Source organism: Brachyhypopomus gauderio, chromosome 4 (genome assembly GCF_052324685.1).
Source record: "Brachyhypopomus gauderio isolate BG-103 chromosome 4, BGAUD_0.2, whole genome shotgun sequence".
NCBI lineage: Eukaryota > Metazoa > Chordata > Actinopteri > Gymnotiformes > Hypopomidae > Brachyhypopomus > Brachyhypopomus gauderio.
The window spans coordinates 25,081,111-25,097,264 of NC_135214.1; the positions used below are offsets into that span (position 1 = coordinate 25,081,111).

Here is a 16,154-nt window from a genome sequence, read left to right on the forward strand (position 1 = left end):
TGCTTCTCATAGAGAAAAGGGTTGGTGCATGAAGCTTGGAGTTGGGCTTCTGTTTTTTTTTTTTGTTTTTCTTGTCTGGAGGCATGATGTGGTGGTGCAGAAGGTAGTTCTAAATGAGACCACGATGTGGTATCTCTGTGTCTGTTTTTAAGACTGCATGTTGCCTATGTTTAAATGCTCTGTTGTCTTGTAGGCTTTGGTTACTCCTCACTGCTGTGTTTCTGTTAAAGACTGCAGATGGGCTTGTAGGTAAGAAATTGATCACATCAAACCACAGATACTGTTACTTTGTCCACATCCAAGAAAATAAGCAATTTCTTTATTCCTTCCCCTTCAAGTGAGGAATAAAAGGGCGCCACTGTCCTTGTATGGTGCAACGGTGTCTGGTTCTGTGGCTCAACACCAAGGAGTCCACGACCTTCCTTATGTGACCAAGACCGCAGGCTCTGCTCCCAGTGTTGCAGGCATGCAAAGTAGATCTGTGCTGCCTCAGCAAGTCTCGGACCCCAGTTGGACTCAGGTTGTACAGTCAAGTTGTGGTTCCAGTGATCAAATGGTTTTGCCAGGATCTGAGACTGCAAGTGGCTCTGCTGGGATTTACCAGTCTGTGTTCCAAAGTGGCCAGCAAGTCCCTGGACATGTAACCCAAGCCCAGCTGCCAGGTTCCTCTGGCAATGTTGAAACTCATTTTCAGGGACAGGGCTCCAAGAGTGTCCTTGGCAACCCCCAGGTTTCTAGCAACCTTTTTCAACAAGGTGCTCTGCATCAGGGGTCTTCTGACAGCTTGGCCACTGTATCCAGTGCTCAAGGTTTCCCAAGTTGGTCTACTGGTTCTAAGGGACATGCTACATCTGTACAGTCTGCTCCTAACGACCAGGGAGTATATTGGACACTGACCTCAGGCCAGTCAACATACCTTCCTCCAGAGAATCCTCAGCCTTCTACCCATGTCCCTTCTCAACCTCAAAGCTACCCACAATTCCTGCTTCCTTCTGACTCCCAGACTGTAGGTGTATCTGCTTCAACCTCTCAGCAAGGCAGCTCTGGTGGTCGGTACCAGAGTTCCAGCTGGTCTGCTTCACCAGTCATGAAATCAAGACTCCTTCTTTTGTCTAGCCCCAGCTCCCCTATGCATTCCAGTGTAACTTCTACTAGCTCCCAGTCTGCACAAGTAGGTGGCAGCACCTCCCATGTTGCCTACCCTTCTCAGGTTGCAAGTACACAGCTGACCTCTAGCCTCCAGTCTGCACAAGTAGGTGGCAGCACCTCCCATATTGCCTACCCTTCTCAGGTTGCAAGTACACAGCTGACATCTAGCCTCCAGTCTGCACCACAATCTGGCCAGTCCCACCTGAAGGGTGCCAGTGGTGGTATAAGCTCAACCAGCCAGCAGTCTGGGGATGTTCCACCAAAAAGTAGCTACTATCCACCTTTGTATTCCCAGGGTGGGAGCACATGGCAGACGTCTAACCAGAACCAGGCCCAGATGCAGAGTTCTGGTGTAGGTTCTGGCTTGACCTCCACTAGCCAACAGTCTGCCAGCAGCGGCTATGGTACCCAACCTTCTTGGCCTGTACTGCAACCTGCCCATTCCCAGATGCATAGTGTTGGTGTGACCTCCCCCACACGGTGGTCTGCTAGTGATGCTGCACAAAGTGGTAGCAACAATGTTCTGCCATCCCAGGTTGTAAGCACATGGCAGACATCTAGCTTCCAGTCTGCACTGCAGACTGCCCAGGCCCAGATGAAGGGTTCCAGTGTGGGGTCTGGTGTGACGACCACCACCAGCCAGCAGTCTTCCAGTGACGTGCCACAAAACGGTGGTTATGGATCTCTGTTTTCCAAGGGTGCAGGGACATGGCGGGTTTCTAGCCATAACCAGCCTTCAGTACAGACTGCCCAGGCCCAGATGGAGGGTTCCACTGTCGCCAGCGTGAGTTCTGGCTTTATTTCAGCCGGCCAACCATCTGCTAGGGATGCAGTACCCCAAAGCAGCACCACCACCTATGGTGCCCACCCTTCTCAGGTTGCAAGCACATGGCAGACATCTAGCCAGAACCAGGCTTCAGCCCAGACCCAGATGGAGGATTCCAGTGTGAGTGCTTGTGTGACCTCCACTAGCCAGCAGTCTGCTAGTGACTCTGCACAAGGGAGCAACAGCTACTACGGATCTCTGCCATCCCAGGCTACAGGTACAGGCCAGTGGTCTGCCCACCAGGCTGTGTTGCACACTGCCCAGAAGCAGGGTACCCCTAACCAACCAGGACCCCACACTGCATCATCCAATCAACATAGCCCAGTTGCCCAGATCCCATCTAGTGGGGTGTCCAAAGGACTTGTTGGTGGCAACTCTGGTCAGTCGGGACAGGATGCTGTGACATGGGCAGTCATGAAGCAACCAGCATCTGCTGTGGCTTTTGGCAGGGACCAACAATCCTCTGGTGTGTGGTTGAGCACTAGTGGATCTCCTTCCTCAACCAGCTACAGCTCTTCTCAGGACACGCCTGGTCCTTCCTCCTTCCAGCAGATTAAATCCCAGTTGCCTTCTACCCAGTTCAGTGGGATGGTGAGGCACTAGGGGTCAAGTCTACCATCTTGCAGTGGGATGCTGAAACGGTTCTTGACATGGTTCTTCCTCCTTTTAAATAAAATTTGATTGCAACATCGCTGTCTCTGCTAGCTGTTTTTTTTCTCTTTTAAATGGTGTCCGATTCAGTGAGTTGGTCTCATTAGCAAGTGGTGATTGCAGAAGTTCTTCCCCTGATGCGTGTTGCAACTATACTGGTCAGAATCTGAATGCCTGAACCACTTTGTCGAGCTGTGTGGCTGAGAAGACTCGGCGTAACTTCCCTGTTTAGGTTCTCATGTCGTCACAGGTTATCACGAGGTGAGTGATCTCCAAGTGAGCTTGGCGTGGATGAGGGATGGATACAAAGTGTATCAACGAATGGTAACTTGGTCTGCTAACAGCAAGGAGGTCTGTTAATGGGCATTTAGAACTTAGTTTGAGAATGGGATTTTTACTGTAGACAATGCTTTATTGGTAAAGAAAATGGTGGCTGGTGCATCATAAGCATGTATGAGTGTTCCCTAATTTTATCATACACAAAGAAAATGGCATAGCATTCAACGTCTCGTAGAAGATGGGAGAGGGCACAAGATGACAGACAGTATATGTGTATGTAAGCTTACTGTACACTACTGTCTTGCATTTTACCTGTATGATTTTAAAAACTAATGCAAGTTAACATTTTTTAAGTAACCTGAAGTGTGTTGGGGTTTAACATATGAAGACGGGTCTTTATAGGCCTTAGTTGTCTGTCCAAAATGCACATGTTTTCAAAACTCATGGTGTGGAGCTTAACTCCTGTGAATGTTGAGGTCTTACTGTAAAGCTATTCATTCCTTTGACAACATAATCTACATGATGTCAATTATATATTTTATGTATTCAGTTGATTTCAAACACTTCATAACTGATGAGACCTTTTGGTTTCAAACACAAATCCATGGACAAAATTAAATGCTGAGATGAAAGCTAACTGCATTAAACGTCTCTATCCAAAGACCCTAATATTTGTCCTCTCTAAATGTCAGTGTATTTCTGCGATCTTTTTCATAATTTGTAGTTCTGGATTACAGGGATGACATGAGTCTTTCCAGTGTTTGGTTTATAAAAAAGGAGGGCATACCGTAGACATTCTTGCTGGTGGTGCTCTAGTTAATGTTGCCAGTTAGCTCATTCTGCAGTGAGCAGGATGAGGTGCGTTATGCCACAGACAGAGCTGGCCCAAGGCAGACTCGAATTATGTGGCTGCTCAGGGCCCCCACGCCACCAGGAGGCACCCAAGAGCACCAAGATATCACCATGAGCCTATTACATAAGAATTTGGAGCTGAGGAGGTCGTATGTGGGGCCCCAAATGAAATTCTGCTTAGGGCCCCATAAAAACTTGGGCTGGCCCTGGCTACAGACAAACAACGTGACTTTCCAAGTCATCAGTTTGGTGTACCATTCAAACTGCTCAACTTGCTGACCTGTATTCTGAAATGTTGAAGTTGTGGTTTGCACACAGGTGGTTTTAATCTCGTTGAGCAGCTCTTACTCAGAGGGTTACAGGAGAACCGTTACTTCCGCACAAGTTCTTAGGTCATATGGAACAAATCGGAGAAACTTATTTGGTTGAAACAAACACAGAATGGGATACATTCATTACATGACTGATTGGTAACAAACAATCACACATTTCAAGCTCTTTCACCAAGAGGACTGATGAATCTGTCTGGTCTCCAAGCTACAGTTTGTCATGTGAACACCTGACAGAAGTGACACGGAATAGCACCATATCATTCAAACAATGTAAATTATCTCCAAAATGTACATCAACAAGAATTGAGGAATCAAAGCTGTGTGTGCTGTAGTTGAAAACAACAAGTAGATCGTGGGAAACTTTGGTGAACTCGTGACTGCTGTTGTACAACTCCTCCCTTGGATTTGCCTGTGTTAACCTAACCCTAACACGAACCCTAGTCTGTGTCTTGTGCTCTCATTGGCTGTAGCTCATTACCACAATCACTGCCAATTTTAATAGTATTCCAGTACATTTTACACTACAAGATTTGGACTGATTTTACCTTTCCAGATATTTAGCCAGTTGATCATTTTCGGGTGTCTGCAGGACAACGGCAAGTCTCACTGATGATATCTTTGAGCGATTTACACACACAGTGAGTGAAAGCGAATTTGCCTCTGGGGATCTGGGCCTTTGCTCGCTGATCTCCAAAAACTCTCAGTGAGTGGAAATTCGGGGATAAAATAATGTAATATGAACTTCCATTAGTTGTAGTGAATGCTCAGTGACACTGCTTTTGCAGATAAAGCTGATGTACGTCATCATGTAAAAGCAAACCAAAGGATTATATGAAGTGTCATGAAATTTTGAGATTTATTTCTTAATTCATATTTTCATTTGAATCATAATTCTGTGTCTGAAATATCATTTGTGATCCTCAAAACTATTCTGCTTACATCTAACCTTCATCAATATTAGATGAACAAAAGGATTATCAATGGCCCAAAAGCATTTGTAAATAAACTGTAACAAAAATAAAGTGAGAAAATAATATGTGATTAAAATATTCAACACACGAAGGGGAGAACAGAGGAACAGGCCATCAATTCCACCCATGTGACAAACAAGCAAATGAGAGGAAAAGAACATTAAGGTCGGATCAATAAATGCAGTTTCTGGTACTACTGCAGCAGTACTGTCTTCATAAAGCCAAGTACCGTTCACTCATTAGTCACTCCTTGGTTTCTTTAATTAGCTGCACAAAAGGTGAAAAGTGTTTGAACAGGTGATTCCTTTCAGGTTACTTTACTGAGAGGATTAAAAGGAATGCAGGTAGGCAAGGATGTTGTGCTTGTCTGTGCTTGTTACGTGCATGGAGTGCACGTTGTGTTTTCTTCTGTCAACACCCTTAGGTGGACTCGTTGCTGCTGTTAATCGCCCTCTGGCCGTGGACAATCAACATTGGCAAGTTCCAGCAATCCGGTTACAGAAAGGCTTCATCAGCTAACCAATGGGACACTGTGGAAGGCGGGTGTTCTGGAAGAAATGATGGCTGCAAGGACAGATGACAGAGAGACACCTGATTGCTGTTGTGCGGCTGATGTTGTGCGTTGTATAGAAAGCCAGTATTGTTCTAGTTGTGTTTCATGTGGTGTGTGAAGGGGGTTACCAGGTTTCCTGTATACCCCGGAGTGTACACTGTGCTCACTGTTCATGTGGTAGGCTATGGTGGGGTAGGTTAGTTTCTTTTCTCTTGTTTGTAGCTTTGTTTTGTTGTATAGATGTTAGGAAGGAGGCGGGCATCACGTTTGTATGTTTGTCAAGTTAGGGGTTTTGTTAGGTAGGGAAGAGTTTTCTTATTTCTTTCATTGCTTTGATGCTGCCTGTGACCCACCGTAGCCAGACCTGTGTATGTGGTATGTGTACGGTAATTGGGCATTGCCATCTTCAGCCCGTTTCGAGATATTATGACTTCTGTCTAGACTTCTGTCTATGTACATCTGGTTTGTGTGTTGGCTCTCTGGACCAGTAAAATATCCAGTCGCTATCAGCTTGACTCCATGCCGTGTATTTATCTTAATCCACCCTACACCCAGTGACAACCCTGTGCACCCGTAGAGAGTGGGACGTAACCGTGCTTCTCATCGAGAAAAGGGTTGGTGCATGAAGCTTGGAGTTGGGCTTCTTTTCCTTTTTTCTTGTCTGGAGGCATGATGTGGTGGTGCAGAAGGTAGTTCTATAATGAGACCATGATGTGGTATCTCTGTGTCTGTTTTTAAGACAGCATGTTTCCTATGTTTAAATGCTCTGTTGTCTTGTAGGCTTTGGTTACTCCTCACTGCTGTGTTTCTGTTGAGGACTGCAGATGGGCTTGTAGGTAAGAAATTGATCACACCAAACCACAGATACTGTTACTTTGTCCACATCCAAGAAAAATAAGCAATTTCTTTATTCCTTCCCCTTCAAGTGTGGAATAAAAAAGCTCCACTGTCCTTGTATGGTGCAACAGTGTCTGGTTCTGTGGCTCAACACCAAGGAGTCCACGACCTTCCTTATGTGACCAAGACCACAGGCTCTGCTCCCAGTGTTGCAGGCATGCAAAGTAGCTCTGCTGCCTCAGCAAGTTTCGGACCCCAGTTGGACTCGGGTTGTACAGTCAAGTTGTGGTTCCAGTGATGGTTTTGCCAGGATCTGAGACTGCAAGTGGCTCTGCTGGGATTTACCAGTCTGTGTTCCAAAGTGGCCAGCAAGTCCCTGGACATGTAACCCAAGCCCAGCTGCCAGGTTCCTCTGGCAATGTTGAAACTCATTTTCAGGGACAGGGCTCCAAGAGTGTCCTTGGCAACCCCCAGGTTTCTAGCAACCTTTTTCAACAAGGTGCTCTGCATCAGGGGTCTTCTGACAGCTTGGCCACTGTATCCAGTGCTCAAGGTTTCCCAAGTTGGTCTACTGGTTCTAAGGGACATGCTACATCTGTACAGTCTGCTCCTAACGACCAGGGAGTATATTGGACACTGACCTCAGGCCAGTCAACAGTCAATATGAGTCTACTGCTCAGGACATGCCTGGTCCTTCCTCCTGCCGGCATATTAAATCCCAGTGGCCTTCTACCCAGTTCAGTGGGATGGTGAGGCACTAGATTTCAATCTGTCTTGCAATGATGCTGAAAGTGTTGATTGTTCTGCCTTGAATAAAATTTGACATTGCCACCTTTCCTTAAATCTAATTTTTTGGGTAAATGTTTTATGATGGGATGCTGTAGCCTAACCTTTGCAATGAGTTTCTTTCTCTATTTTGAATGCAGAGGGTATTTTATTCTTACCCCAGTTTAATAGGTAAAGCACGTCTACCTTCACCATATTGAGCTTCCTTTGATGGAAGGCAGGGGAGGCCTCTGCTGGTCTAGGGTTGGGCTGAGATGCAGCGTTTTTTACTGCTCATGGTTAATGTTGAAATATACATAGGGTTTGACCTGCCATTGCAGAGTCTTCATATCTACAAAGCTTTCAAGATGGTTTCCTAAAGGAGAACATGTTAATCAGTTCCCATAAGTAACTTAATGCTGCTGTTTGTGAACATGAGCATGCTGGGATATAGTTTGGCACCTGCATTCTTGTTTTTGTTTGTATTTGCACCTTCCTGTGTTCCCTGCCTAGCATCTCCAGTCTAAGCCCAATGTTTAGAGCAGATATGCATCTTGGCATTTGGACACCTGCTCTCGACAGTTTACTTTAGAACTCTATGCAGCGAACCTCCATGCTAATGATATTAATGCAACCTTTTCAAAGCTGCCCCAACACCTGCACCAAATTCCTGGCCCTCAATAACCCCTTTGCTCATACTAGGGTATCCTGTAAAGGACCTCAAATGCACTCACATACATACTCCACAATTCAAATGCACTCACATACATACTCCACAATTCAAATGTGGTTAGTTAGGTGACTAAGAAACCACAATTTTATTACAGTAGGGTTGTAAGTGGACATTACAAAACATTAAATGAATTTAAATTATTTGTCTAGTGGTTGCACAAGTTATTGATATTGCATTAAGAGTCTGAGATATGGGAATATGAAAACACATCAGTTGAAATCAGTAAATGAGGAGCAGCCGGTAACGAACAGTCGACCAAAACACACACAGACACAAAATACACCAGTACAAAATGCTAATCTCAAGATTAAAAAAGTATTCTCACCCGTTAGCTTTATAACGGAGCTTGATCTAATGGTTGTTTAAACTGGTAATTTAGTAAATAAAGATATCTGTGATTTATACATATAATTAATAAAGTACTGCAGTAGAAAATGAAACCATTGATCAATCCAGGTGAACCTATAACCACAGCAACAAGCATCAGTAATGCAGCACTGTCCACTGAATCAACTACCAGTGTCAGTTGTGTGGAACTTTCCTGAGTGATATTGGGATTTTTGCAAAACTACTGAGATGACTGTCACAGGTGGATATGACCAACGCTCCATTATTATACTGAACGTTTTTGCTCTTTGGCTGAGAGGTTTTTTGCTATTACTTGGTGCTTTTCCAAGTTCCTGCGATGTGTGTGGAAATCAAATGTGTTCATCAAGGGTCTTTCCAGAGTTCTCCAGCTGACGCCCTCACAGTCTCCACGGCCCTGCGGGTAGCGCACGGCTGAGCTGTGACATCAGAACGGGTACACAGAGATGGAGATGTAGATGATGAACATGCTCTGGTAGGTGATGCGGCCATGCTCGGACAGAGTGGTGGCCTGCACACGCAGCCTGGCCAGGCCCGGGCGATCCAGCGGTCGCGTGGTGAAGATGATTCCTCGGCCTTCTTCATCCTTGATGCCGAAGGGCTGGCCTTCGATATCACCGCTCTGCTCCAGGATGAGGAAGGAGGTCCGCTCTTGGAGGACACCCGACTCTGAGAAGGCTGACAAACGGATGACGTTGTGTAGGCTGGGGATTCCCAGGGGAAGCGTCAAGAGCTTGTACTGAAGCAGCAGGGCAGAGGCTCCGGAGACACAGTCCTGGGAACACGGCCTGTAACAGGTCCTGACGGCACACAACACAGCCAATCAACTCCTAACGGCACACGACACGGCCAATCAGCTCCTGACGGCACACGACACGGCCAATCAGCTTTTGTCCATAACTCTCTTACCCTTCAAAGAGCCACCATTCCCCACACCTTTGATATGATCTGTTGCTTTAGGAAATGTGTCTTACCCTGGACTGCCTCCTCTCAGGTAGCTGGCTGGGCAGGGCGTGTCCAAACACTGGTAACCCCCCCTCGTGTTAAAGCACATTTGGTTCGGTCCACATTGTACACCCTGTTCTGTGCACTCATCAATATCTGAAAGATACATTTGTAAAGAATTACCTGATGGGTTCAGGTTTGGTCAAACTGAGAAACAACATTATTCATGATAATGCATTCAAAGCTTTATGCTTGGATTTATTTTTAATGCTCAGAAATTTCATCTGTAATATTCAAAAAATGTGAGGTGACATTGTTATAAGAATGAGCATGCAAGGATTGACCTACAACTGTATATTCTGATTTTACACACAGCCAAGGCAGACAACCATCATCCAGAAACACAGCACCTGATCTGCTTCCTGGCTCAAGGCAGCTCACCTCTGCAGGTTCGGCCATTAGATGTGAGCTGGTATCCCAGAGGGCACAAACACTGGAAGCCTCCTGGTGTGTTTCTGCACACATGCTGGCATGGCTTTCTGAACACACACTCATCCACATCTGTGCAGGAAAAGGAAGAGTCCAGTGAGGAATGTTATAACCCACCCTGGTACCCCAAACCAGCCCACCCTGGTACCCCAAACCAGCCCACCCTGACACCCCAAACCAGCCCACCCTGATACCCCAAACCAGCCCACCCTGAGCCCCAAGTCTACCCATCATTATCATATCCTGTATTTTGAACAGTCTGCTAATCCCTGCTAATTTACTGGTAGATGTTTTTTTCTGGAAAAGTCTGTCTGTGAGTGTTAGATATTGAAGCTCTATGGGTGTTTTTAAGTCCAAGTGTGCTTGTTTTAGCACTGCCTACATGTAGCTTACAGCTTACTTTATTATGCCTTTGTACATGTCAACATTTCTAGTAATCTTAAGTCACTATTACTTGATTGTGTATGTAAATTACACAGGTCAACAAAAAAAAATAAATTTACTGGTGCCCAAAATATTTTAATGAATTTGGGGTATTTTGGGGGTGCTGATTCTGAATATGCTATCAGTTTTGCCAGATTGGCTCAAGTTTTTGAGATTTTTGGTATCTTATTTATAGCACTTATATAGCATTAGCATATAGCATTTATAGCACAAGAAGAAGTTGTAATAACGATCCAGACACATTCTGTTACATTTGTGGTGAATATACACTGCAAAAACATAGAAGAAACATAACAGACTTCATAAAAAAAGTGTATTTGGCCTATTTTGGGGTTATGCTTGGGGACCAAGACAAGTCTTGGGCACCACACATAGTGTGTTTTTTTTACACATTTCACGAAAAATCTCAAAAACTTGAGCCAATCTGGAAAAACTGATGACATATTCAGAATCAGCACCCCAAAGTTACCCTAAATTCGTTGAAATATCTTTGGCCCCAAAAATGCTGTTGACCTGTGTTATCTTAAGATTTAAGCCTCAAAATGAAATGTTTCAGTTACTGTCATTTTCAGTTACTGTTGCTGTGGCCACTGTGGTTGTTGCTGTGGTTACTGTTGTTGCTGTGGTCACTCCTCACCCACACAGGCACCATCCTTGCTGGTGTACCCAATCGGGCAGCCGTGTCTGGGGCTCCGGGAAGCTCCCTGATGCTGCCGCTGGACTTGGGTCAGGAAGGGTCGGCCCACTGCAGACACCAGCTGGGGGCGTAGTCTGGCCCGGACGCTGGTGCCGTTGCTGAAGATGTGCCCTCTCTCCAGCCCCGCGCAGGAGCGCCCGTCACCCAGTGGTATGGTGCCCGGCGGGCACACGCAGCGAAAGCTTCCGGGCACGTTACGGCACTGGTGGGCGCAAGGGCTGGGGGTCTGGGCGCACTCGTCAATGTCTGACACAACACAACACAACTGGGATTCAAACCTCATCCTCAGATATCGTAAAACTGCTAACTATGCATTGCTGAGCACATTAGACACTGTGTAGTGTTGTGTGTAAATGGATCTCACCTATGCATGGTCTACCCACACCCTGGGAGTGGTAACCTCTGGGACACACACACCCGTACCCACCAACGGTGTTCTGACAGATTTGACTGTACCGACACAAATGGCTGCCATCCTGACACTCATCTATATCTGTGACCCAGGAAACAGTTCCGAGTTAATGGCAGGAGGCAGGTTTGACCCGCGGGAGGGTTAAGGGCTCATGGGTGAAAGAGAGCTAGACCAGGTCTTACCTGTGCACACGCCACCCTCAGCCTGGGTCATGCCTGCAGGACAGCTGTCAAAGCAGTGGTACCCGCCCTCTGTGTTCCTGCACTGCTGCTGAGCAGGACACACGTCCCTCAAACACTCATTTATGTCTGTTCAGACACACACACACACACACACACACACACACACACACAAAATGAAATGCTCATTTATGCATGCAGATCAGAGTGGTCAGGTATAAAATAGACAATCATTTTATCACAAGATCATAATATGCTTTGCAATGATGCTGAGTGTGAAATCCACAGAAACACTGAGTGTGTGATCTGAAAAGACACTTGAGTGTGTGATCCGCAGAGACACTGACCAAGGCATCGATGTCCAACCAGCTGATAGCCAGGCAGGCAACCACAGTGAAAGGAGCCCAGCGTGTTGAAGCACTGCTGTTGGCACGGCGACACAGATGACTCGCGGCACTCATCCACATCTGACATTATCACAGGAAACAGAAAAAGAGTCGGAGAAGAAAATAACGTTTCAGCCTCGTTCTCTGACATTGATCCTCAAGCTCAGCTACACTGGACAGCAGACAGAGGAGGAGGAGGAGGAGGAGGAAGAGGAGGAGTCCAACGTGCCTTCACAGCTGCTCCCTGCGCCGTTAGGTTTGAATCCAGGCCCGCACTGTGCCTCACAGCGGTATCGGCCCAGCGTGTTCACACACTGCTGGTTGTGGTGGCACATGTGAGATCCCTGTGTACACTCGTCTATGTCTGTGGGACAGTGCACAGGACATGTATGGATATATGAATGTGTCCTGACCATGTACAGCATTCAGTGGCATTCCAAAATATAGGTCCCTAGATGTCTAGCCCATATCGGTCGGTAAGTCTCTAGAGTCTAGACCATATAAGTCTCTAGGAGTCTAGACCATTTGTATATATCTATATCTTATCAAAGCTACACAAAAGTGTGAACAAAACAAAAGGGGTCCCCAGAGGTTTCCTGTCACTTCCTGTCACATGTATGCTGGGAGGAGAGGTGGTGTGACCTTGGCAGGTGTTGGTCTCCGTGGAGATGCTGTATCCGGACGGGCAGGTGCAGGTGAAGCCGCCCATGATGTTGGTGCAGGTGTGGGAGCAGGGCACATCCGCAACACACTCGTCATCGTCTGTCACGCAGAACACAACACAGCGCTTCAGAACAGTCCCCCCCACCCGCTGTCACACCACACCACAGTCACACAGAACAGCCCCCCCGCACCCGCTGTCACACCACACCACAGTCACACAGAACAGCCCCCCCCACCCGCTGTCACACCACACCACAGTGAGCAGAACAGTCCCCCCCACCCACTGTCACACCACCACAGTCACACAGAACAGTCCCCCCCACCCACTGTCACACCACCACAGTCAGCAGAACAGTCCCCCCCACCCACTGTCACACCACCACAGTCAGCAGAACAGTCCCCCCCACCCACTGTCACACCACCACAGTCACACAGAACAGTCCCCCCCACCCACTGTCACACCACCACAGTCACACAGAACAGTCCCCCCCACCCACTGTCACACCACCACAGTCACACAGAACAGTCCCCCCCACCCACTGTCACACCACCACAGTCAGCAGAACAGTCCCCCCCACCCACTGTCACACCACCACAGTCACACAGAACAGTCCCCCCCACCCACTGTCACACCACCACAGTCACACAGAACAGTCCCCCCCACCCACTGTCACACCACACCACAGTCAGCAGAACAGTCCCCCCCACCCACTGTCACACCACCACAGTCAGCAGAACAGTCCCCCCCACCCACTGTCACACCACCACAGTCACACAGAACAGTCCCCCCCACCCACTGTCACACCACCACAGTCACACAGAACAGTCCCCCCACCCACTGTCACACCACCACAGTCAGCAGAACAGTCCCCCCCACCCACTGTCACACCACCACAGTCACACAGAACAGTCCCCCCCACCCACTGTCACACCACCACAGTCACACAGAACAGTCCCCCCCACCCACTGTCACACCACCACAGTCAGCAGAACAGTCCCCCCCACCCACTGTCACACCACCACAGTCAGCAGAACAGTCCCCCCCACCCACTGTCACACCACCACAGTCAGCAGAACAGTCCCCCCCACCCACTGTCACACCACCACAGTCACACAGAACAGTCCCCCCCACCCACTGTCACACCACCACAGTCAGCAGAACAGTCCCCCCCACCCACTGTCACACCACACCACAGTCACACAGAACAGTCCCCCCCACCCACTGTCACACCACCACAGTCACACAGAACAGTCCCCCCCACCCACTGTCACACCACCAGTCAGCAGAACAGTCCCCCCCACCCACTGTCACACCACCACAGTCACACAGAACAGTCCCCCCCACCCACTGTCACACCACCACAGTCAGCAGAACAGTCCCCCCCACCCACTGTCACACCACCACAGTCACACAGAAGAGTCCCTTAACAATTTCTGTGTGAGGCAACAGTATGTCCACTTAAGTGTGTGATGTTATATTACACAATTCAGTAAATGAGGGTGTGTTAATCTGTTGAATGTGTTTGTGTTTCCTTATATAGGACTCCTAAACTGGTCTGTAACCCGAAGTTTTAAACAGCTTTGCTTTCTTGAGCCATTACTAAGGCAGACTAGCTTTACTGTGTCAGTGGTCAGGTGAATATCACATACCACCCTTGTTGCTGGATGTAATATCTTTCTTGTGTAATAACACTAAATGTTATTTGCAGAATGCGATTTCAGTGCTGCGAGTGACACCCTACCGGCACAATAAGAGTCTGTATCCAGGACGAATCCTTTCGGACAGGTCTCTCCATTCGCCTCTGCACAAACCCACACAGATAGCATGGGATGGTTAAAATAACCCCTTACAAAATAAAAGTCCGGCATTCCCACACCAAATGACACAAGCTACGGGCTTCTCCTGGTCTGACCTGGAAGGATAAGGGAAGCAGTCATGTGGAAGTCCAGACTAAGGCTGTATAGACTGTAGGTGGCGCTAATGGCCGTGAGCCTGAGGAGCTGTAGCAGAGGGCCATTGCGAACGTCTGGTCCGTCGAACACCAGCGAGTGTTTACAGCGCAGCGCCACGCTGGAGCCCGGCCCGGGCCCATCCTGCAGGAGATTCTGAGAGGACCAGGCGTACAGCTGCCCAGAGCCCGTCTGTACGTACGACTCATCAAAGTCCTGCGCAGGACAAGTGACTTTTAATGAATACAGCTACTGGTTCATTATAGGCCAGTAGATATTCAAATGTGTAATGCAAATCGCTGGAAAGACAACAGACCTGTAGGCTAAGCTGAGGTGATGACAGTGTGGGTGGAATAAAGCCATTAATGACCATGTCCACCAGAAGGAAGCCCTCAGAATCCACACCTCTGGCCACATGGGTCAGCTTGAGGATCTCTCCTACACACACACACACACACACACACACACACACACACACACACACACACAAGAAACCAGCACAAACACACAAACACACAGGTCTTTACTAACAAATCTAGTCATTAAAATGCTATTTGTGGTCTAGATGATGATTTCAAATATGTATTCCACATGCTTTAATCCAGTTCCTCAGCTCTGACCTGTCTCAAACTCAAGCTGTGATTCCTGTCTGAAATGTCCTTGGCTGACAGAGAAGCCATTTTGTGTTTGTGTTGTCTGGTAGACTGTGGTCCAGTACACAGGAGCAAAGATAGACACCAGTATTCGCAACAAAGGCCCTGTAATATGAGAGAAGGAACTTGTTACATACCTCACTACTATTACAAACATTAATACTGTTACATACCTCACTACTATCACAAATTATTACAAACTACTGTAATGGACTGTACTAAATTTAGAGACCTCACTACTGTTACAAATCTTACTACTGTTACATATAGTTGCCAACAAACAACAAAAAGTACTTAAAAACACATTAACGATTATTACAAATGTCATCACTATTCATTGTACTCCAACCTGCAGTCTGTAAACCTGTACAGTTTGAATCAGGACCCAGTCAGACTGTTTCTCTGATAATGCCTATTACAAGCCTTATTTGCTTAAAGTCACTTTACTTTCAGCAAAAACAAAATTTAAGAGTTTGTGAAGGTGAATTGATCTATTTTTGCTTTGGCTAATCCGTTTAAGGCTCCAGTACTGCAGGTGGCGCTCTCGGGGCCGTGGGTCTCATCCTAGAAGTCTCTTGTCTCTCACCCACACTCGGGGGGACGTCGGTCACATGGGCCTCGAGGCTGCTGGTGCCAAGCTCTGGGTTCTCTGTGATGTTGGCCTCAAGGAAGGCCACACCAAACTCCCTCTCATTCACCATCCCAATCAGGCTTCCTCTGGCCCTGCGAGGACTCTCTCCTACATGTGAGGGGGGGCGAGAGAGAGAGGGAGGCAGACAGACAGAGAGAGTGAGACAGACAAGGAAAAAGAGAGAGAGAGAGAGAGAGAGAGAGAGAGAGAGAGAGAGAGAGAGAGAGAGAGAGAGAGAGAGAGAGAGAGAGAAAGGTTTGAGTATAAGACAGCCCTCTGAATTCTATTTTTAATTAGCAATAATCAGTACTGTCAGTGTGAGTGACCTGAACACAGCTGTGTCTGGCACTTGCGGGACTCCACACTGGGCCCTTGGCACGGCGGGCCTCCG

The 16,154-nt window shown here is 47.4% G+C and overlaps 2 protein-coding genes and 1 long non-coding RNA gene across 5 annotated transcripts in view; 2 read left to right on the forward strand and 1 right to left on the reverse strand.

The window, feature by feature from the left end:
* On the forward strand, nucleotides 1–2,664 carry LOC143512672 (uncharacterized). The gene is made up of 3 exons (XM_077003256.1): nucleotides 1–103; nucleotides 194–249; nucleotides 339–2,664. The coding sequence occupies exons 1-3, from the start codon at nucleotides 84–86 to the stop codon at nucleotides 2,576–2,578; spliced, it is 2,316 nt and encodes a 771-aa protein (XP_076859371.1). The 5' UTR covers nucleotides 1–83; the 3' UTR covers nucleotides 2,579–2,664.
* A 1,874-nt stretch (nucleotides 2,665–4,538) lies between these two features.
* LOC143511643 (uncharacterized) lies at nucleotides 4,539–7,182 on the forward strand. 2 transcript variants are annotated; one of them, XR_013130210.1, is made up of 4 exons: nucleotides 4,539–5,805; nucleotides 6,169–6,302; nucleotides 6,394–6,449; nucleotides 6,540–7,182. It is a non-coding gene; the product is annotated as an uncharacterized LOC143511643 (long non-coding RNA). The 2 variants fall into 2 exon arrangements; XR_013130209.1 differs by having other exon boundaries at nucleotides 4,544–6,302; nucleotides 6,540–7,162.
* Nucleotides 7,183–7,861: 679 nt separating this feature from the next.
* Nucleotides 7,862–16,154, reverse strand: part of hmcn2 (hemicentin 2) — a 51,903-nt gene continuing 43,610 nt past the window's right edge. The window contains exons 67-81 of one of the 2 annotated variants that reach the window (XM_077003257.1): nucleotides 16,090–16,154; nucleotides 15,719–15,871; nucleotides 15,100–15,237; nucleotides 14,796–14,917; nucleotides 14,443–14,695; nucleotides 14,272–14,331; nucleotides 12,509–12,628; nucleotides 12,096–12,230; nucleotides 11,828–11,947; nucleotides 11,484–11,609; nucleotides 11,254–11,382; nucleotides 10,830–11,135; nucleotides 9,701–9,820; nucleotides 9,289–9,415; nucleotides 7,862–9,114 (exon numbers count right to left, since the gene is read on the reverse strand). The exon at nucleotides 16,090–16,154 is cut by the window's right edge and continues 106 nt beyond it. In XM_077003257.1, the coding sequence (XP_076859372.1) occupies nucleotides 8,742–9,114; nucleotides 9,289–9,415; nucleotides 9,701–9,820; nucleotides 10,830–11,135; nucleotides 11,254–11,382; nucleotides 11,484–11,609; nucleotides 11,828–11,947; nucleotides 12,096–12,230; nucleotides 12,509–12,628; nucleotides 14,272–14,331; nucleotides 14,443–14,695; nucleotides 14,796–14,917; nucleotides 15,100–15,237; nucleotides 15,719–15,871; nucleotides 16,090–16,154 (2,347 nt within the window). In that variant the 3' untranslated portion in view covers nucleotides 7,862–8,741. The remainder of the gene's footprint in view (nucleotides 9,115–9,288; nucleotides 9,416–9,700; nucleotides 9,821–10,829; nucleotides 11,136–11,253; nucleotides 11,383–11,483; nucleotides 11,610–11,827; nucleotides 11,948–12,095; nucleotides 12,231–12,508; nucleotides 12,629–14,271; nucleotides 14,332–14,442; nucleotides 14,696–14,795; nucleotides 14,918–15,099; nucleotides 15,238–15,718; nucleotides 15,872–16,089) is intronic. The other variant, XM_077003258.1, reaches the window with a different exon arrangement.